Here is a 21,346-nt window from a genome sequence, read left to right on the forward strand (position 1 = left end):
AACATTTTATTTGTCTGTTTATTTGAAGTCTGCAACCTGCCCTTGAGGCAACAGCCTCTCAGAGTGGCTAACGCGTATTAAGAATAACATACGGTAATACAAAATAAAACAGGGGCAACAGGAAGAGATAATAAAAGCTGGAGTACAGTCGTCTGAGGAAATGCAAAGGAACTGAAAGGATGTCCGATCTGGTGCCAGGCAGGCTTCCCTGAAGAGAGCATTCCAAAGTTGTGACAGGGAGGGGGGACAACTCAGAAGGCCCTATCCTGGAACATTCCCATCCCCAAATGTGAGGGCTGGTGGATCTGAGGATACTCAATAGCCAGGCAGATGCCTGTTACTGTCTGCAGCAAAAATGCCTTCTTTTACAAAGCAGTTGGTAGCTGCACAGAACCACCTGCTGACAAGGCAGCCTCTGGCCTTTTGAGAAACTGGCTCTCTCCATCCCATAACAAAAAACCTATGCCAGGTTTCTCTGTGTGAGTCCCTGGAAACTGATAGGTTTAAGCGTGTGTATCACTTGCTGAAGGATGCAGGCCTTAAAAATGCAATCAGAAGAGGGGTCAAGCAAGGCCCCTCAGCACAGAGAGAAACGGCGAGAGTTGATGTTCATGCGTGTGACGCCAATGTGCTTGAGGGGTGTGGACAAGAGGAACGCCATCTTGGGTGGGATGTTACACAGCAGGTCAGAGTCCTCTTCACAGCCCTCCAGCTCGAAGGTGGCGTCGTCCAACATCTCCTTGTGTTGGTGACAGGCCTGTTCCACCTTCAGCCGGTGGATCTGAGCACGCAGGCCCATTAGTTGCCGTGCCAACTGGTGATCCAAGGCCTGCATCTCCCGCTGGATAGAAGCAAAAGAATAACCATGAAGCCTGAGAGGCAACACACACACACCCCATAAGAAAATTAAAAGAGCATGGCTGGATCAGAAAAAGGCCATGTCCTGTCCTGAGTCCTGTGGAAGTGTCTTTGAGAGGGTGGTCAGACCCTGAGGAGGAGTGTGAGGAGCTTGGGGAATTGGAGGACCCTGGGGAAGGTGGGGTAACAGGTTCTGAACCCCAAGAGACCTCTGATCTCAAGGAGGGTCCCAGTGGGTTACAGGGTGGAGATCCTCCTTCCCAAGGATGCTCAGGCAAACTCAAAAGTGCCTCCTGTCACCTCCCTCCCAAACACACCCACCATAGCTGATCCAGCCAAGGAGGTGGTTCCTCCCGTTACATAGAAGCTAGGAGCAAATCGGATGCCAAGTCAACAGCCACCCTGCCTCTGCCACCTAGGAGGCTGGCATGCACAAACCTCACTTAGCCAGCCCACCAGAAGGAGCACCTGTTTGCCTGGGACTCCAACTGCTTGCTGTCCAGCTAAATGCTGTGCCCGCCTTGCCCTTCAGTGGAAGGTGCAGGAAGTGTGCCACTCATTGGTTCAGTGTCTTAGGGCCCATCCACACTTTAGCTGAATGTGGACTGTGAACCCCTTATTCCTCCTTTAATTCTTACATGTCCATGCAGTGTTCTCCTCCAGCTACTGCTGTCCTTATAATTTCTCATCCAGAGATTCCCTATGCTTTGGAAATCGAAACAGGACATCAATTTCATAGGGAATATCCAGATTTAGGGAGGAGGACATGTGGGAAGGCAGCAGTTGGAGGAGGGGGAATTAAAGGGGGTGTAAGGGGTTCACAGCCCACATACAGCTGACATCTCTACATTCACAGCAGCCGCTGTAACTCTCCAATGGCATACCCTCCAACCTTAATGAAAATAGGAATGTTCCCATTCCATAATGATAATTTTATTATTTATACCCCACACATCTCACTAGGTTGCCCCAGCCACTCTGGGCAGCTTCCCACAGATGTAAAACACAATAAAACATTAAAAAAACCTTCCCTATACAGGATTGCCTTCAGACAGCTTGAGGGTCAGATAACTCCATACCCTCCAACATTTCTCTGATGATATTAGGGACATCCTAGGGAAAAGTGGGACATTCTGGGATGAAATAAGAGACCGGGATGGCTTCTCTAAATCAGGGATGTCCCTGGAAAATAGGGACACTTGAAGGGTCAGCAATGGTTTGACTTAACCATTAAGCTTAAGCGCGCACGCACGCACACACACACACACACACACACAATGTTTAATGCTGTTCCTCAAAAAGCAAAATATATTGGGCTGGCCCTGATTGCTGCAGGCGCTACTCTGCCTTCTAGATACTGTAGTTTCATTTATCCGTCTACATATTCTCTATATATTCATTAACTTCCCCCTCTTCCTCCAGCAACACAGAACAGGGTGTGTTGTGTTCGTTACGTGGTTAAAGATATGCTAGGAAATCATAACTGTCTTACAGCAGTTTACCAAAAGCTCAAGACAAGCCTAGCAAATACACTGCGTGAAATGAAAGACAATGCAGGACAGAGTTCAGTTGGTCTTCGTAAGTGTACATTGATCATTGAGTTCACCCGCTCCTCCACTACAGTGCAGCTTTATGATGCTGGGGCTGATGAGAGTTGTAGTCCCAATTATCTAGGTATCAGGTTGAGGAAGGCTGCTGTAGGGGTGAGCTAAAAGTTGTGAAAAAGGGCAACTCCAGTAACTCACTCTACAAACTTTAAGCAGAAATTCGAGACAAAACAGGTACCAAGAAACAGGTACTGTACAGGGAGCACCTACTGGTATGCACCTAGACTGTACTACTTCACTGCCCGAAGCTTTAAATATTTTAGCTAGAACTGAAAAAGACAGTCAGATGCAAGTTGGCCAGTGGAGTGAGCCATGCCATAGAAGACCACGGGGAGGTCTTGCCAGGACGCAGCCTTTGCAAAGCTTGTGACCACCGGTGGTGGAGGTGCCTCCTCTGCCTCACTGCTCCAGACGTGCCCCTGAGGGCTGGGGCTAGTTGCTCTGGTGCTCACATTTCCCCCAGAAAGGTTGGGAAAATACTCACCAGCTCCATCCTGAGCCACTCCAAGGCATCACCAATGGTGGGGAACCCACAAATGGTCTTCAAAGGGACGTGGGCCTGAGAGTCCTCCCCGGCCGTCTCCCCGCACTGCTTTTCCGGCAGGGTCCTGAGCCCGTTCCGCCAGGAGGGGCTTTGCACGCGAGCCTTCCACTCCAGGTAGGAAGGGCGCCGGGTCTGCAGCTTCAGCTTCGCCGTCAAGGCCTTGACGCTGTCCAGGTTCTCTGCCTCCAAGTTCTCCTCCTCTTCCCCAAACTCCTTGAACCTCACCAAAGACATTGCAGAGGTGTGCAGGCAAAGGGCTTTCTTTCCAAGACAGACCGACTCCCTCAGTCACCCACTCGCTCTGTGTCATATGTGTCCGTGCATAGAGGAAAGCTGTTTATTCTTGGAACAATAAAGCCCTGGCAATAAAAGAAAGAAAGCAGGAACTTTAATTATCCAGAGGTTAATGGGAGGCCTTTTCTCTCTCTCTCTTTGGTCCTGACTTATTGTCTCCAACTGGGAGGAGACACCCTGTTCTTTGAAAGGAAGTTTCAATGACATAAAAGACAGCAAGAGTGTAAAGCCATTAATCCCAACAGCACTCCTTCCTTTCCTGACTCTTACTGTCAGCAGAGAAAAAGATATGGGTCCTCCACCCAGGTCTGAAAAGGAGCCAAGATCGAAAGGTCACTCCAGAAGATTCAAGGGCATTTTATAGCAAATTGTGCCCTCGTTCAGCTGACATGTCAGTAAAATCAAGGTGAGATAGTGGATTACTGTAGCAAAATATTCAGGTAACTACCCTCCGAAGTCTTATTGTCCCTCTGCATTGTGGCCCTCACCCAGCTTGCTTATGTTTTAATATTCCTTTTAATTACAGCACAACAATTGCAACATAGCACCACCTGCTGACCAGTAAGAAAATAGCCACTTGATGCACTTCAGTGCAGCATAGTGTTTGCCAGTGAACTCTAGCACACTTTGAATTACCCATACATTGCAGTCATGCATCATGTGAGAACTAGCAGAGCACAGACACAACCAGCAGCAATTTCTATGATTAGGGGAACAGAGAATGTTGCGTTATTTCTGTTCAGTTCCATGCATTGGCCTCAGAAGCATAGAGGTTCTGACCCAAAGCAAGCGAGCAGAGCAAGATGGGGTGAAGTAGAGCAAGGTCCATGTTCTGGCAAGGCAAAAAGCCTAGAATTCAATAGCACCCTGGACAGCTCTATGCATGGGTCACATTGGATAAGGAGGAAGAACATAGCCAGATATTGCTCCAGCACCAATGGACCTCTGGTTGAGCTTTAAATGGGCACTGTGGGTCTCTCTGAGCTGCCAGCTCCACTCTCTGTAGGAAAAGCCTGTTTGTTTAAAGGGCCCCAGTTGGCTCCAATGGTGTGGGGGGAGACTGGGGTTCCTATAGGGCAGGGGTGGGGAATATTTTTTGGCCTGAGAACCACATTCCCTCTTGGCCAATTCTCCAGGGCCCATATGCCAAAGGTTGGTTGTGATCAAAGTGAGCACAGAAACCACATCCATTCACATGCCACACAACACACACACATACAGCACAGCACAGGCACATGCATGTATATCCACAGACACACCTTCCTCCCCAGCAATTAGGCTGAGGAAAAAACATTCTCTGTCCAGCCCTCAAGGTTGGCGGTTTGAATCCCCGTGACAGGGTGAGCTCCCATTGCTCTGTCCCAGTTCCTGCCAACCTAGCAGTTCAAAAGCACACCAGTGCAAGTAGATAAATAGATACTGCTGTGGCAGGAAGGTAAACGGTGTTTCCATGCGTTCTGGTTTCTGTCATGGTGTTCCATTGCACCAGGAGCAATTTAGTCATGCTGGCCACATGACCCAGAAAGCTGTCTGTGGACAAACACCAGCTCCCTCGGCCTAAAAGCGAGATGAGTGGTGCAACCCCATAGTCGCCTTTGACTGGACTTAACCGTCCAGAGGTCCTTTACCTTTTTTCACCTACAGGGTGGGAAGTTTTGCATTGTGCTCCCTGTTCCCAGGTTTGGTGAGGCCACTAAAATTCCAGCACCCAACAGGCATGATATGGACAGGGATGGGCTCTGAGGATGCCCACAACTAGTCTCTGCAGAGCCTCTGCAGAGCTCCCTTTAGTCCAGGGGTCAGCAAGGTTTACCTTGCCTGGGCTGGTTCACTCCAGCAGAGATCCCTCTGTGGGTCGGATTGTGTTTGTGTGTGAGTGCCCGCGCCCACAATTTCCAGCATTTGTGTTTGCGCAGATGTGATTTCTGGAGTCGCGGAAGCGAGTCCCCATGCTGTGCTGCACCAGTTTAGTGCAGCGTGTGGGGACTCACTGAGTGGGCAGCTCGGTTCGGGGGTGGCTCGTGGGTCGGTTAAATGACCCCCATTGGCCGCTTGTGGCCCATGGGCCTTAGGTTGCCTACCCCTGCTTTCGTTCCCTTCTGCTGGGCCATAGGGTATTTGGTCAGGTCAAGTTAAGCTGGTGACTTATTTGCTGCTAGAGCACAGCTGCACTGCATTTAAGGTGGAACAGGAAGTCTGGACTGAAGGGACAAAGAAATGGAATGAGAAGTGTGTCCTAAAGCATGGCAGAAAAGGGCCAAGCAGTGTGCTGGTTCCTTCAAAATGTCCAACATTGCGCCTTCCAGATGTTTTGCACTACAACTCCCATCATGGGTCCAAAGGTAGTTGCAGTTAGGAGGACCGCTTATTGCGTTGCCAAAAAGAAGGAAAGGCATCACCAAAAAAAAGTGTGTGTGTGTGTGTGTGGTTAATTAAAAATAAAAATTATGCTTGTACACATAAAATTTGCATATGCTGATTTACACATATGTATGCAAATCTATAAATAATAGTTAAATTTCCATAGAAGTACAGCACATCTCACCTTAGTGACTTGTGTGCCTGCTCAGTCGGCTGCACTGGGGCTGTGGATGGACAACTCTAAGCACTCTCTCTATTTTCTTATGGCTCCTTATCTTTAAACTGGACTTGGGCGAGACAGCTGTACAAACAGAGGACTGTGCCTTATAAAGGAGGACACCCGGACACCTTAGTTGAGTCCCAAACATCTGAAGGGCACTGAGTTGGCAAAGGCTGATTTAATACAAGCGTGGTTGTACACAGTCTTGCATAGGTTTGCTGCAGCTTCAGATTGATCAGACAGGTCATTCAAGGCACCATATTGAGCATAGTTAAGTCTGCAACCTTCACATTCTGCTAAGGAGCAAGTCCCATTAAACTCAGGGGGATTTACTTCTGAATAGACATGTGCTCTAACCACTACCCCACCCTGGCTCTTTAAATGGTCTTTAAATGGTCTCCTGCCTCTGCCACCATCAGCTAAGGTTACAGCAAGCCTAAAGGCGGTGAAGTTGGGTCTGCTGCCTACAACAGATGGAACAGAGCCTTCAGGCAAGGGGGACTAGGGCATTTCAACCTCCCAGCACAGCATGCAAGAGACTGGAGAATGGCCAGCCTGGAAGGAAGAAACTTCAAAGGGAGAAGGCAGGTTGAAATTCATTGCATTGCAATTCCTCAAGGGGTTCCACCTTATCACTTGTAGACTGAATCGGGACAAAGGATTTTTATCACACTACCTATTCTAATTGACTCTTGGATGCCAGCAACAAGTGGTTTAAGGTCACTGTTAATGCAATTTTCACTGCTCTTTTCTGCATTTCATTTCCCTCTGACCTCACTGTTTACAGTCCACCGCCCTCAAAATGAAGCAACCTAGGATAGGATTTCATGCAGCTGATGAAGTTTATGCCAGAATAAATTTGTTGCATTGGTCGTTAAGGTGCCACAAAGCTCTTTGTTTTTGCAGCAAGAGAAAAGCCCAGCTACCCCTCAGGAGACCAGTGGCCCTGTTTTCAATCTCTAATATGCTGCAGGGGATGAAATCTCAATATTGTTGCATGCTACCCCAATCTCCGAGCTGTGAGATTCCAGGTGCCTACCCAAGATTCGTGTTTCTTTGGGAGAATAAAGCACAGCGGAGACTGTAGTGTCTTCATGATATATGGTTTATTTACACATATATACAACCTGAGCCTACAATGGAGGGGCTCACAGCATGGACACCCCAAGAGGGTCTTGTTTCTACCACAGCCTTGGATTCAAACAGAATCGTTCTACTCTGACCTCTCTCCCGCTTGCTTCTTTTACCAGCCTGCAACCTTTCCCCACCTCTTGGTCAAATCATAGTCCCCCAAAACCCTACTTCAGACTCTGGCTTTGTCTTCTAACAAACTCAGAACTGGAGGGGCCCCACCAATTTTGCATCTGGCACAGAGCCTTTGTCTTCTTAGTGGCCCATTACCTTTCCTTAGGTCTCTAAACAGCTCATCTCCCAGGCGATTACCTCATGAGGAAACTAGTCTGGCTTATTTATCTTTTTAACACTTTCTGGGTCCAGGGATTAAGTGTCTGGCACCCACAAGCTCATAACAATATATTTGCACAGCATGAGGGTTTTGTTTTGCTTTCTTGCAGGATATTTCAGTAGGAAAGTTAAGGCTCTACTCCATTCCTCTTTTGTTGAAAAGCGTGAATAAAAAGATGGCTTAGCACACCAGCCTGCAGAGCTCTCTCTCCCCCCACGCTGCCAGAGTTTCACTTCCTGTGGTTCTCTGTGTATCTTCAAGCCCCATTTCCCCCACCATCTGCCTGGAGCCCATCAAGGCACCTGGGGGGGGGGATATTGTGGTAGTTTAATTGCACTTCCAGTTTATCTAACGATCTTCACCAGTCAAGTCCCTTGACAGTGGAAAAAATAAATAAACGGAAAAGAAAACATTATAGCCAGGCTACCTTAAACCCAATATCCTCCCTCTCTGCTTCTCAGCCTCTCCCACACGGCTATGTGTGCAGTTCCTGTTGCATGCTCTCCTTTTTTTCCTCTCTCTTTCACAATCTAAGAGCCAGCATGCTGGAACTCCTCAGCTATTTTGAGAAGCAAAACAGCTGTTGAAAGGTTTCTCAACAGCAGCAGCAGCAGCAGTTTCCTCCTGCACCCCTCTCTGGCCATGGCACTTCCAGCAGGCCCTGCACATGATCAGGCTCTGCATCTTGCCCCCCTGCGGTCCTCATCACTAGGAGCTTGACCCCCAACTTCTGCCAAGCAAGATCTCCTGCAGGTTCTGACAGGGCTCTGCTTCCAAATCCAGCTGTCAGGTAAGGGAAGGGGGCCACCCACTGCAGGGAGCACCCCTTTGCTGGCTTTTTAAGAGGCTGTTTTGCTCTGTCTAGGGATGATCCCCAGAACCTCTAGTTAAATGCTCCCAAATGGTAGGGCTGGGAAGATGACCCAGCTGGCCGGAGGAGATGAACTGGCTAGGTGGCTCCAAGGCCTGACTTAAATTCACATAAATCCAGCTAGTGGCCAAGGATCCTTTTATGGCCGTCACTTTAAAAAACGAACACTGGCCCACCTTTCAGGGCTGTGGCTGTTCTAAGGACTGCTGCGATAAACGGTGCAGGCTTAGCACGCATTGTGGACCCCCAGACTGAATGCAATCCACCAGTCAGGATGTCAACTTTTCAGCAGGGCTCTGTAGCTGTGGTTTTAACCCCAGCATATTGTACACCTGTTAGCAGGTGATGCTTATCTTCATTCTGTTAAAAGCTTCGTTCAAAGATGCACTTCAAGCTGCTCTGAAAGGCAAAAGAACAGACCAGGCTGCTTTTCTTTCTTGGTCAGTTGGCAACTCTACCCTTTGCCCACATATGGTGGCATGCCCAGGGATCTGGTGCACCTCTTCCTTTTATTGTCATTGCAGGAACAGGACAGGCGTGCTTGGCCGCCAATCAAACATTATGGAAGCCTAATGTATGTATTGCCTTTATGTGAAGAAGAAGGTAGAAATCTGTCTTACGCAGCATGAGACCATAGGCCCATCTTGCTCAGGATTGCCTATAATGATTGTTGGGGGTTGCAGACAGGGGTCTTTCTTTCCCAGCCATCCTGAGGTTACACCTAGGACCTCCTGCATGTGAAAAGCAGGCCCTGCACCTGGGCAGATTTTGCTCCAAATTTGGGTATCCCATATATTGTCATTTTGGTTTCTTTTTAATGTTCAAAGCGGCTTCAAAGGAAAGCATTTTAAAAGTCAACAAAATTCCACAACATTATAAGGAAGTTAAATAAATGTTAAATATTACTGTTACTTTGCCACCCTTTCTTCCTGTGCCTTCAAAGCAGAAGCATGGCATGCAAACACATGGAGAGCAAGCCTCACTTAACACAGTAAAGATCAGGGCCCTACCTAGAGATGGAGGGAACAGGCTGCCTCTGTCAGCAGATTTGGGGTGTCATGAAAGGGTAGAAAATGAATTATTAGCATTTGTCTGCCAGGGAAGGGGAAAGATGACTTGTGGGATTGTCTGCTTCAGGTTTCCAAATATTCCAACCAGCCTTGAGGCCTCTTGCAGCTTGAATTGGGGAGTCATTTGCTGCTTTCTTTCAGGCAGCAAAATGTCTTGAGATGGCCCAGGTAAAGGTTCAGAGGGTTGCACTATAGGCAGGTGTAGCCTTTCCTGTGGCTTTATCTCCACGTTGGGATGAGCTACATTTCTTAGTTTCGTTTATTTAGCACACTTTTAGCTGTGAGGGCTCTACAGCTCTTCTGGGTTTATTTATACCTTTTTATATCACATCTCAGCCCAGATCACCTGGTTGGGAGCAAGGGAAGCAGGGAGCAATCCCTCCCACCCCCACCAAAGCCAGACTGTGCTGTTCAGGAGGAACCTTGAAGGCCAGAGCTTGAGATAAGGAAATTAAGCAGGTGAGGAGGCTTTTCTCTATTGCTTAATCTCCTGTTGGGAAAGGGAATCACATCTCACATGTTTCTGTATGTTGAGTGGCTGTCAGAGAAGCACGTATCTGGACTGGGGTCGCTTTGCATGATTTGTAAATGCCAAACAATGACTTTCAAAACAGTCTTTGGAATGTTTTAGGAATCTGTCTTTGAATTCTTGTTTCGGTTTTGGCACATTAATCCCCCGGAGGCATAGAAATTGTGAAAATGTTAAAAGCAGGCTGTTCCATTTTAGCTGAAATATCTGAGTCAGGCTTGTAGCTGAGGGACGGAGGGGAAAGGACACAGACACACCAGTTTTGCTTCCTCCTTCTTGGAAACACTGTGTTCACCATTTTGTTTTCTTTTTGAATATACCCTTTGAGTCTTATTACTTAAGCAAATTTGCAGGGGTTCGGGAGTCAAGCAACACTATGGCCTGAACTGCATCCAGACTTTCACCTGAGTAACAAGCCTTGTCTGAATTCCATGTAGATATCTGAGTACAGTGGTACCTCAGGTTACAAACTCCACTAACCTGGAAGAGTTACCCCGAGTTGAGAACTTTTCCCCAGGATGAGAACGGAAATCGTGTGCCGACAGCGCAGTGGCAGCAAGAGGCCCCATTAGCGAAAGCACGCCTCTAGTTAAAAAGTTTCAGGATAAGAACGGAACCTCCGGAACGAATTAAGTTCATAACTAAAGGTATCACTGTACTACCATCAACAGAGAAACATGGAACAAAGCATCAGAGAGGCACCTCTCTCTTTCCTTTCCTTTTGCTTCCCTTTCGCAGACTGCTGTGATGTTTCAGCCCCCTGAAAATAAGACAACACAGCGGCCAACTTTCCTCTTCTTTCCATTGCAGGGCTGCTGTGCCTTTTAAGAACAGAAATTCGGCAGCCCATACTTTTCTCATCCGTCTCCCTGCATACCAGGGGAGAGTATCACCTGCTGAATGTCTGCTTGTCACACAACTGTCCGAATAAAACTGGCAATGGGAAGCCCTCCTCTTTCAAACCAATAGTTCTTATCTTGCGCTTCTTTCTCAAGCTGGGAAGGTGTCCCTTTTGCTGGGTTCTATCTTACTGTCAATCTGTTTTGGTTATTTTATACGACGACTATAAGCCCTTCCAGGTGTGGGAATGTTCAGGGATGCAGGAGAGGATATATTGTTTAATTATATCCTTTCCAACTTGTGTTAACAAGTTCTACAATTTAGCAGAGTAACATTGCCCTTTTTAAACTTGCACAGCGGATAGTGTTTGCCAGGCTTCTATAAGCCTCTAAAATAAGTTTCCTGGTAAATTCCCCTTTATTCCCTCATAAATAGATAGACACAACACAGTCTTGCATAAAAGTATATAAAATAGTTTACTCACATTCTGTTCACAAATGGATCCCAGAAGGCAGACTTATGTTACAAAATATGTACATCTGGAATCTGTCCCATGAAGAGATAGCACCATTGTCCTCTCTTGGCTGGAAGCATCTTAGAGAGCATCTTAGGCTAAGCAGATGTTGCTTCTTCGACAAATGGAGTCAGAGAGATAGATGGCAGCCTCCTCTGAGGTATTTTGTTACCTGCACAGGTAAGGTCACGCCCACATCTAGTCACATGCAGAGGAAGTCTGTCCCAGCCCAGGAGGAAATAGGAAGTTCCGACTGACTAGTCCAGACATCCTCTTTTTATGTCCACTCTAGGGATGTTGTATTTGACTGCTCTGTTTCACATCCCACATCAGACGACCCATTTAGTCCTCATTCATCCTGATCAAAAACAGCCTTCCCCAACCAGGTGCTATTCGGATGTTTTTGACTACAACTCCCATCAGCTCCATACCAAAACTTTTGCTCAGTGTGCATAATCTGTATGTTGGGCAGAAATGCTGAGAATTTGTGTCACATAACTGTATCTGGTCTTCTAAATGCTGTTCTGACTCACCTGCGTCCGTCATATCTGTCTGTTCTTCCAACAGGTTCCCCTGGAAGGCCTTTTCTCTTCTTCAGTCAGGTCCACAGGACTTTCTGGAGCAAAACAGACACATTTGCTGTCTGGGCCCAGCCTCTCCCTACCATGGAGTTTGCAGAGTTGATCAAGACCACCAAGGTGGACCATGTGGTGCTGTCACGTCCAGGACTCCCGTCTGTCAAAGGGACACTTTGCATCACCAGTCACCACCTCCTTCTATCTTCCCAGCCAGGGGGAAACGGGGAACAGGGCCAGATTGAGCTGTGGCTTCTTATTCGCAATGTGGACGCCATTGAGAAAAGGTGACTGTCTCTCCCACATCATACCTCTCCTACCCCCAGCCCCAGCATCACTCGACCCTGTTAAGAATCACTGAGGCTCCATATGCATGAAATCAAAATGCTGTTGCTTTGCTCCCCGGGTTGTGAACTAACCAAACTAAGCCTTACAGAACCTGAGCAAGTCAGAACCCCTTCTATTCCCCCACACCAAGAACAACTTGCAACGGAGCTGCAGTTTTTAAGAGAAGCATTGCTGAGCCTAAACCTGAGCCCAGATCGAGGTCTTGCAAAGTGACCTCAGTGCAAAATATTAGCAAATGATGCAAAGCTCTGGGGAGGGCTGTAGCTCAGTGGCAGGACATCTGCTTGGTGTGCAGAGCATCCCAGGTTCAGTTCCCAAAGGACATCTTTAGGCAGGGCTGGGAAAGACTCCCTGCCTGAAACCTGGCTGCCAATTGGTGTAGACAATATTGAGTTAGACAGACCAATGGTTTGACTCAGTATAAGGCTGCTTTTTATATTCCTATGTTGTTCCTATCATGCTCACCTCAGGCTAGTGTCCTGGCTCATGAAGTCACAGACCAATAGAAGCATAGAATTGTATAGTTGTAAGGGACCACAGGGGTCATCTAGTCCAACCCCCGCAATGCAGGATGATTTTTCCCAACCTGGGACTTGAACCCCAAACCCTGAGATTAAAAGTCTCATGCTGCACCAACTGAGCTATCCTTTTATGCTTAGCAGTAATATCAGAAGAAAGTGCTTTAGGAACATGGGGAATAAAATCTTCCTCTTCTATAATACTGAATTACTCCTTTCCTCCGCTCTAAGGTCCAATTGCCACCTTTTACCCTGGCTGTGCTCCGCTGCTCTTTTAACAGCAGCCTAATGTGTGGACATGGGTGGGACGCGGGTGGCGCTGTGGGTTAAACCACAGAGCCTAGGACTTGCCAATCAGAAGGTTGGCGGTTCGAATCCCCGCGATGGGGTGAGCTCCTGTTGCTTGGTCCCTGCTCCTGGCAACCTAGCAGTTCGAAAGCACGTCAAAGTGCAAGTAGATAAATAGGTACTGCTCTGGCGGGAAGGTAAACGGCATTTCTGTGCGCTGCTCTGGTTTGCCAGAAGGGGCTTAGTCATGTTGGCCACATGACCCGGAAGCTGTATGCCGGCTCCCTCAGCCAATAAAGCGAGATGAGCGCCACAACCCCAGAGTCGGTCACGACTGGACCTAACGGTCAGGGTCCCTTTACCTTTAATGTGTGGACACTGAGCATGTGCTGTTTGAACCAAGTGCTGGCAAAAGAGCCTTGCCTGCCTAATGTCTTCATCTCAGGCTGCTGTGAAAGGCAGAAGAGCAAGGCTGGGAGAGAAAGGCTGGTAACCCTGCTGGCTTGTCAAGAAGATGCTGGGCCGTCTACCTTGCCAAATGACCCCCAAATGACCCCCACATTTGGCTTCTTGTCAGATGAGGATCAAACCAGCAACCGCCGCCCAGACCACCCACCTCTTGCATGCACCTGTGGCACAATGCTAACCTCTCCTCTTTCCTTCCTGTGACTCCCCAGCGTTCAGAATCTAAGTTGGTATCAAAGCGCCCGGACTAACGGCTCCCTCCCAGAAACCAGGTTCGCCTTTTAACTCCATTTCAAGCTGCAAGGCATGGCCGCAGCTTAGAGGCTTAGTGTTTGTCTGCTCCTCAGCTTGCGCTGCTTGCCAAACTGGTGTGGGGCCTGAAGAAGTCCTGGGCCCCACATTTCCAGAAGACCCGCCTGGAAGATGCCTGCCATTATTTTCTTGAACCCTGTTTGTACAGGGAGAAATACGTACAAGTTATCCTGCCCTTGATTTCTGCACCTACAGCCAGGGCGGAGGGGGGATTGTGCAAAGTGGGTGATAGCCCAGGAAGGCATAATCTGAAGCAGAGCTCCCCGGGGCTCAGCCTCAGGAAATGTGGAAGAATCACAATGCGTCTCTGAGCATGTGCAGTGTGCCCATCCCTCACCTCTACCTATCCACGGCCCGGCCATTCCCACCACCTGAGGTATTTAATGCTGATTTTATTTATTTATAAAATTATTTTATTTTATTTATGTTACTGTTTTGAGAGGACACGTGGCGGGCAGGTGTGGAGAACTCCCTGGTCCTGAATAGGGTAACTGTGCCCCTGAAGGACCAGGTGCGCAGCCTGGGAGTCATTTTGGACTCTCAGCTGTCCATGGAGGTGCAGTTCAAGTCTGTGTCCAGGGCAGCTGTCTACCTGCTCCATCTGGTATGCAGGCTGAGACCCTACCTGCCCGCTGACTGTCTCGCCAGAGTGGTGCATACTCTAGTTATCTCTCGCTTGGACTACTGCAATGCGCTCTATGTGGAGCTACCTTTGAAGGTGACCTGGATACTGCAACTAATCCAGATTGTGGTAGCTAGACTGGTGACTGGGAGTGGCCGCTGAGACCATATAACACAGGTCCTGAAAGACCTACATTGGCTCCCAGTATGTTTCCGAGCACAATTCGAAGTGCTTGTGCTGACCCTTAAAGCCCTAAACGGCCTCGGTCCAGTATACCTGAAGGAGCGTCTCCACCCCCGTCGTTCTGCCCAGACACTGAGGTCCAGCTCCGAGGGCCTTCTGGTGGTTCCAGCACTGTGAGGTTACAGGGAACCAGGCAGAGGGCCTTCTCAGTAGTGGTGCCCGCTATGTGGAACGCCCTCCCCTCAGATGTCAAGGAAATAAACAACTAGCTGACTTTTAGAAGACATCTGAAGGCAGCTGCCGAGAGTGGCTGAGGAAACCCAGCCAGATGGGTAGGGTATAAATAAATATTATTATTATTATTATTATTATTATTATTATTACTATTATTATTATTATTATTATTATTATTATTATTTATTTTAACACTAATTTTAACATTGTATTTTGCTGTAACCTGCCCTGGGACCCTGTGGAGAAGGGTGGGCAAGAACTTGTAGTAGTAGCAATAATAATAATAATAATAATAATAATAATAATAATAATAATAATAATAATAATAATGGAGGCTACCTCAATTAGAGGAGAATCCTTCCATCTGCAGACAGCATAGGAGGTTGCCTTATCCTGAGTCATACAGCTGCTCCATTTAGCTCAGTATTGTTTAGGACAGCCCACATGGCACCCTCCAGTTGCTGTTGGCTTAATGTAGATTCGAAAAGACATTTCTGCTCTTTGAGCCAGCTCTCCCCTCTCTGCTTTGCTTTCTGTCGCTCCCAGCAGGCTGCTCATGTGACTTCCTGCCCATCTCAAACCTAGAGTGTGCGGCTGATTGGGATTGTGGCCAAAGGCCTCCACACCCACCATGCTCATTGCTGCTGCCTCTTCTGCTGCAGAGAAGTTGGGGGGGGAGGAAAGTGTCTCTGGATCTTCCCCTATTTACTGCCCTTTTATTTCATTTCCCCCTGCAGGCTTGCAAACGCTTCGGGCACCATCACGCTCAAATGCAAAGACTTGAAAATTCTGCAGCTGGAGATTCCTGGGATGGAGGAGTGTCTTAATATTGCCAGCTCCATTGAGGTGAACAACATGCCCATCCCATGTAGCTTTATCTGAACTCGGATGTAGATAAATGCCCTCTGAACATGCGCAGAGTGCCTGTCATTGCCACAGCCAGCCCACAAATTCCTTGGAAAAAGGTAGCAGGGATGGTCCCTTCTGCCTCTGCACCCCCTCTATAACTGTCAACTTTCCCCCCTTTTTAAGGGAAATTCCCTTATTCCGAATAGGATTCCTCGCAAGAAAAGGGAAATGTTGACAACTATGACCCCCTCCAATGGTAGATTAAATTACCTTGGCCTTTGAGGGAAGGAAAAGCACTTTGTAGCAGCTCAAAATGACAACTAGAGGGTAGGATGAGTAACTGAGGTTCCCCTTCTCTCCCCCAAATCATAAGAGGAAGGCAAAGACATAACTTAAATTCTGGTTCTATTTAAAAAAAATCTGTAAGTGTGGAGGGTCCAAGTTGAGCCTGTGAGTGTCAGTACCTGAATCTAGACTGCTATGGTGGCCTGCAGCCAGCATTCCTGACCTGGGGTTGCTAGCTTGAGTGGCCTACTCTCTCGACCAGCCAAAGGGGGCAGGAGGCTTTGCTAGACCAGACCTATCCCCTCCAGAAAAGCAGATCTCGCTGGTGCATGTGTATGCATGATGTACACCAGCCTTCTTCAACCAGGTGCTCTCCAGATGTATTGGACTACAACTCCCATCAACCCCTGCTAACACAGTGGTTGTGTTTGTAGCCAGAAATATCTGGAAGTGCTGACTTGGGCTGACCTGCCATTCAAAACATCTGCAGGGCCCTAGGCACGCACACACACACACACACACACACGGGTCCAGTGCACGTCACTATAAACCATAGTTAATGGTTAGTCATGCATGCACTAAGCTGGGCTGTTGTGCACTTTCCCAGTCACACTTAGGAGAAACAAATGATCCCAGGCTTAGCGTAGTTTCAGTCCCAAACTATAATCAGTAATCCAAGAACAAACGATTTCACTGTTGAATAGCTCTTACCACTTATAATAAACTACTCTCTTCTTGTAATTTGGATCCTTTGTTTCAGATCCTTCCCTCTGGAGCAGCAGAAAACAAGCTTGCTCCATCTTCCATGGGACAGCCCTTCAGATATTTGAAGATACCATATTTTTTCATGTATAACACGCCCCTGTCTATAACATGACCCCCTATTTTGGGGGACTCAAAGTTAAGAATAGGGGAGGGGATTGACCAGAATTGTTGAGCTTTTTGTGGGGGGGAGTTGCTCAGAGTTGTTGAGTTTTTTTGGGGGGGGGATGGATGCCCACACTTGTTTAGCTTGGGCGGGGGGAGAGATTGCCGGAAATTACTCACCATAATGACTGGCCCAGACGATAGCACACGTCGTAGAAGCCAACTGCCGCCTCCTGGTTGCCGCTAACAGCAGCAAATCGTATTCACGATTGGCGCACCTGCAGCCAATCAACAGTGGCCCTTGACACAGCCAACAAACAGGCGTGGCTACAACCAATTGCCCATCACCCCTCAGCACTACCCATGTATAAGACGACCCCAAATTTTTAACATGGTTTTGGGGTAAATAAAACAAACCTAGTCTTATACATGGAAAAATACGGTATTTGACAACCTCTCAGTTGTCTCTTCTGCAGGCTAAACATACCCAACTCCCACAGATTAAGGATCAGCAACAGCTTGCCCTCTGCCCAAAATTCAGCCTCATGAACAATGCAGGGAGCCAACCCAAAAGGGAAAAGAGAAACCAAAGCAATGGGATTTGTCTGAAGGCTATTCTGCCCAGGGTTGGGAGAAGTGACTTGCACCCCACCATTCTCTGTCTCCTTTGTCAGCCTAGGTCTCTGGTGAGGCCAGTTGCCGACCAGCCTGCAGCTGCAACTATCTTCTACCCCACCCCCACCCCCCAAAAAGGAAGCAAAAACTAATGAAGTGCCGCAGTATTGCCAATCAACACATTTTCCCCATCTTTATAACAGCAACTTTTATTTATTGGATTTCTTCCAGGGAACTCAGGGCAGCCTATGCTGCTTTCCCCAGCCCACAACCCTTTTTATTCCCAGAACATATGAGAAGCTCCAGGTCACTGACTCATGGCCACGCATCAGAATTGGAACCCAGGTTCCGTCTGATGCTGTGACCACAAAGGACCCCGTTGATAGGAAAGGGGGAAACTTGCACCTCCCAGGCACATACCTGAGTTGCTCCCATGCAGGCAGGGGGCGGGGCAGCTTTGCCTTACAAACACTGGCCTTAGAACATGGGTAGGCAAACTAAGGCCCAGGGGCCGGATCTGGCCCAATTGCCTTCTAAATCTGGCCCGCGGACGGTCCAGGAATCAGCATGTTTTTACATGAGTAGAATGTGTCGTTTTATTTCAAATGCATCTCTGGGTTATTTGGGGGGCATAGGAATTTGTTCATGATTATTTTTTTCAAAATATAGCCCAGCCCCCCACAAGGTCTGAGGGACAAGTTCTGCTGAAAAAGTTTGCTGACCCCTGCACCCAGAAGTGACTGGGGGGGTGTTGCAAGACTGGCTGCAGGAGGGGCTGGCTTGCATCCCGCAGGCAGCACAGAAAGGCTCTCTGGCTCTTTGGCAAGAGTTGCTGCTGGCCTGTTTATTTGTTCGTCACTAACCCGCTAGCAAAGGCAGCCTCTGTTCACCTCGGGATTTCCTTGTTGGAAGGCAAACAATACGGAGAGGTGGAAAAGCATGAAAAAGATCCAAGTTATTTTTCCACATCAGGCACCATTAACCCTTCCAGAGGGATGTCCCTGAGCAGCAAGGCAGCGATGGCAGGAAAGGTCATCACTTCCCCAGGATCCAGTTCTGAGAAGCCAGAGCTGTGCATGCAGTACAACTCAGAATGTCATGCGAGATGCACTCAAGGCCACCAATGCTGCCTTGACTGCTCAACGACATACAGTTGCATGGGCAATGCAAAACACTAACGCCCGGACACACACCCCAGTATTATTATTTTGCAGTATCTCCCTTTCTGGCTTCTGGGATGCTTGCCCATATGGTTCCAAGCATCTCTTTGCAGCCATAAGGACTATAATATCTTCTTCTTCTTTTTAAGAGTAAAATCTGGCACCCTGATGCATCAGCCCAGCCTTGCTCTATCGTTAACAGCACCAAACAGAAGAAGGGTGGGGAAATAGCCTGCAAGATAAAGAGAGGGTGCTTTGGTGCAGGAGAACACACACATCCATCTGACAATTTTACCTGCACAAACTCTTGGCTGCTGCAACTCATGAAGCTCAGGGCTTTCAAATTATTATTATTTCTAAAATTTATATACCGCTTGATTGTTTAGAAACCCTCAAAGCAGTTTACGAAAATAATTCTAGACACTGGAGATGTTTTAAGTCTGTGCCGCTCCCTCTTCCCCATGGTGGGCAGACCCAGAGCCCCTTAAGCAGGTTGTTTAGGTAAGTGGCAGCGGCGGGGTGTGTGGGGGCGCTGCTGGTTCAAAAAGACACAATTTGTCTCGACCAGCCTTCCCCAACCCGGTGCCATCTACATGTTTTGGACTACAACTCCCATGAGCCTCATGCTGGCTGGGGCCGATGGGAGCTGCCATCTGAAACATCTGGAGGCCCCCAGACTGGTGAAGGCTGAGTGTGGGGAAAGCTCCTGGGGATGATCCACCGCCCTTGTTCTCTCGCAGGCCCTCTCCTCCGTGGAGTCAGTGATGATGACGTACCCCTTCTTCTACAGACCCCAGAACATGAAGCTGGAAGACGGGTGGGGGCTGCACCGCCTTGAGGAATTCTACCAGCAAATAGCTGCAGATGTAAGTCACGAGGGTCTGTGGTTTTGCAGAGGCAGAGAAAAGCAGGGGTGACGGCTGGGGGGGGGCAACTTTCCTCCCCTCCATGTCCAAAGGAGCAGCACCCCTTCACTCCCTGCCAGCCTTGCAGTTAGTGTGGACCACAAGCCATATTGCCCAGAGCACACACACACCATTCACCCTGGCACCCATCAAAATGTCTCCTCTTCCCCTAGGGCACGGCAAGCAATCCCACCCGATAGCCAACTCTTGACCCTGAACTGCCTCCTCCCCATATCCCATAAAGGGTGGGGTGGTGGTACATTTAGTCCCTGGAGGGGACACCCAACTGGATGACAGCATCAAAAGAAACAGTCTTCTACTTGACACTGACAATTTCCGAATAAAACTTCCATTTCAAAAAATGACCAGCTATATAGAATCTACCTTAAAAATTGTATATAATCATTTATTTTGTCTACATATGATTAAACCCGATTAAATGTAACTTTTTTTTAAGGCTGCTATTATAACAAGGGGTCCTCCAACTTAACTGCCCTGATCCTTTCCTTTGGCCTGAAGTTTCATTGAAGTTTAAAGAAAACCACACCACGCACACACACAGATACACCAGCCTGCCACTGTGGGGGTTGGCGGACACACACCAAAGACAATGGGGAGGCTGAGGGAGGAGCTCAGTGCCTTCTGGCTGAAGGAGAGCAGTTCCAGACCTCTGCCTTGCAGGCTACGAGAAACAATCTGACGTTGACCCACTTCCCAGACAGGTGCCTGGAGGCTCAGCTACGTCAATGAGGATTTTGGGGCCTGCTCCAGCTACCCACCCGTTGTCATCGTGCCAACCAAAGTGGAGGAGGGAGCCCTGAGAGAGAGTGCCCGCTTCCGTCACGGGGGACGATTCCCCATCCTCAGCTATTACCACAAAAAGAATGGGACTGTGAGTCCAGTGTCTCTTTCCTGTACCCATCTTCCCACAGACAACCCACTCCTAGTTTCTTGTGTTATTCTGTGGTGGCGAGTGGTGGTGGCGGAGCTTCAGAAAACAAGCTTGCCTGTTTTGTCTGAAGCTGAGCAAGTTATGCAAAAAAAAAAAAAAAGCATGTCACTTATTTGATAAATTAGTAAGCTGCCCTTTGGAGCAAAAATTAGGCAAGAAATGGTGCAATGTGAACTTGCATAACTGATGCACAGTTGTAATCTGCCGTGCAGTTACATTAGGAAGCTCCCTTGCCATGAGCCAGACCACTGGTCCACTAGTGAAAATAGTCCTCTGCTCAATTATGGTCTGGGAAAGAATACAGGAAGGGAGCCTGATGCAAAGTCTAGCCAGCTCAGCAGCTCTCTGGGGTTTCAGACAGGGGTGCCCTTTCCCAGCCCCATCAGAGGACTGAACCTAGACCTTTTGCATGAAAGCAAAATGACTATCCTCTTTAAAAAGATACTGTGGCATTTGAAAAGGTTCAGAAAAGAGCAACCCAAATGATCAAGGAGGGGATGGAGAGCCTGCCCTGTGGAGAAAGGTTGCAGCGGGTGGGACTTTTCAGTAAGAGGCGACACGGTAGGAATTTATATAATTCTGCATGGTATGGAGAAAGTGGGAAGAGGAAAACTCCCCCCCTCTCATAACACTAGTACTTGCGAAGTTGAATGTGAGAAGATTCAGGACAGATAAAGGAAACTCCTTCAAGCAGCTATGGAGCTATGGAACACACTCCCTCAGGAGGCAGTGAGGGCCACCAACTTGGCTGGGCAAATTCATGGAGGTCATGGCTATCAATGGCTACTAGCCATCATGGCTGTGCTCTGCCTCCACAGCCAGAGGCAGAAATGCTTCTAAATATCAGTTCCTGGAAACCGCAGAAGGGCTGACACTGGTCAGCCACTGTGAGAACAAGATGCCAGCTAGATGGGCCAACAGGCTCTTCTTCTGCACTTTACTACTGAGCTAGAGCCGCCCCTGTTGCAAAGGATATTATTATCATTATTACCACC

The 21,346-nt window shown here is 48.2% G+C and overlaps 2 protein-coding genes across 6 annotated transcripts in view; one reads left to right on the plus strand and one right to left on the minus strand.

Annotated features, from left to right (window-relative positions):
* On the minus strand, positions 1–17,068 carry FAM167B (family with sequence similarity 167 member B). 4 transcript variants are annotated; one of them, XM_082229559.1, is made up of 5 exons: positions 16,900–16,921; positions 11,707–11,789; positions 8,397–8,619; positions 2,950–3,368; positions 1–841 (listed from the first exon to the last, which is right to left on the minus strand). In XM_082229559.1, exons 4-5 carry the CDS (start codon positions 3,241–3,243, stop codon positions 578–580), a joined length of 558 nt encoding a protein of 185 aa, XP_082085685.1. In that variant the 5' UTR covers positions 3,244–3,368; positions 8,397–8,619; positions 11,707–11,789; positions 16,900–16,921; the 3' UTR covers positions 1–577. The 4 variants fall into 4 exon arrangements, with proteins under 4 accessions (XP_082085685.1, XP_082085686.1, XP_082085688.1 ...); XM_082229560.1 differs by lacking the exon at positions 8,397–8,619 and having other exon boundaries at positions 16,900–16,943; XM_082229562.1 differs by lacking the exons at positions 8,397–8,619; positions 11,707–11,789 and having other exon boundaries at positions 16,900–17,068.
* LOC309535968 (myotubularin-related protein 9-like) overlaps positions 11,784–21,346 on the plus strand; it is a 21,252-nt gene continuing 11,689 nt past the window's right edge. Inside the window, exons 1-5 of one of the 2 annotated variants that reach the window (XM_082229508.1) lie at positions 11,784–12,035; positions 13,580–13,639; positions 15,456–15,564; positions 19,235–19,360; positions 20,118–20,291. In XM_082229508.1, coding sequence (XP_082085634.1) covers positions 11,839–12,035; positions 13,580–13,639; positions 15,456–15,564; positions 19,235–19,360; positions 20,118–20,291 — 666 coding nt within the window. In that variant the 5' untranslated portion in view covers positions 11,784–11,838. The remainder of the gene's footprint in view (positions 12,036–13,579; positions 13,640–15,455; positions 15,565–19,234; positions 19,361–20,117; positions 20,292–21,346) is intronic. The other variant, XM_082229509.1, reaches the window with a different exon arrangement.

The sequence above is a fragment of the Podarcis vaucheri genome (genome assembly GCF_965113315.1).
Source record: "Podarcis vaucheri genome assembly, chromosome: 7".
Taxonomy (NCBI): Eukaryota; Metazoa; Chordata; class Lepidosauria; order Squamata; family Lacertidae; genus Podarcis; species Podarcis vaucheri.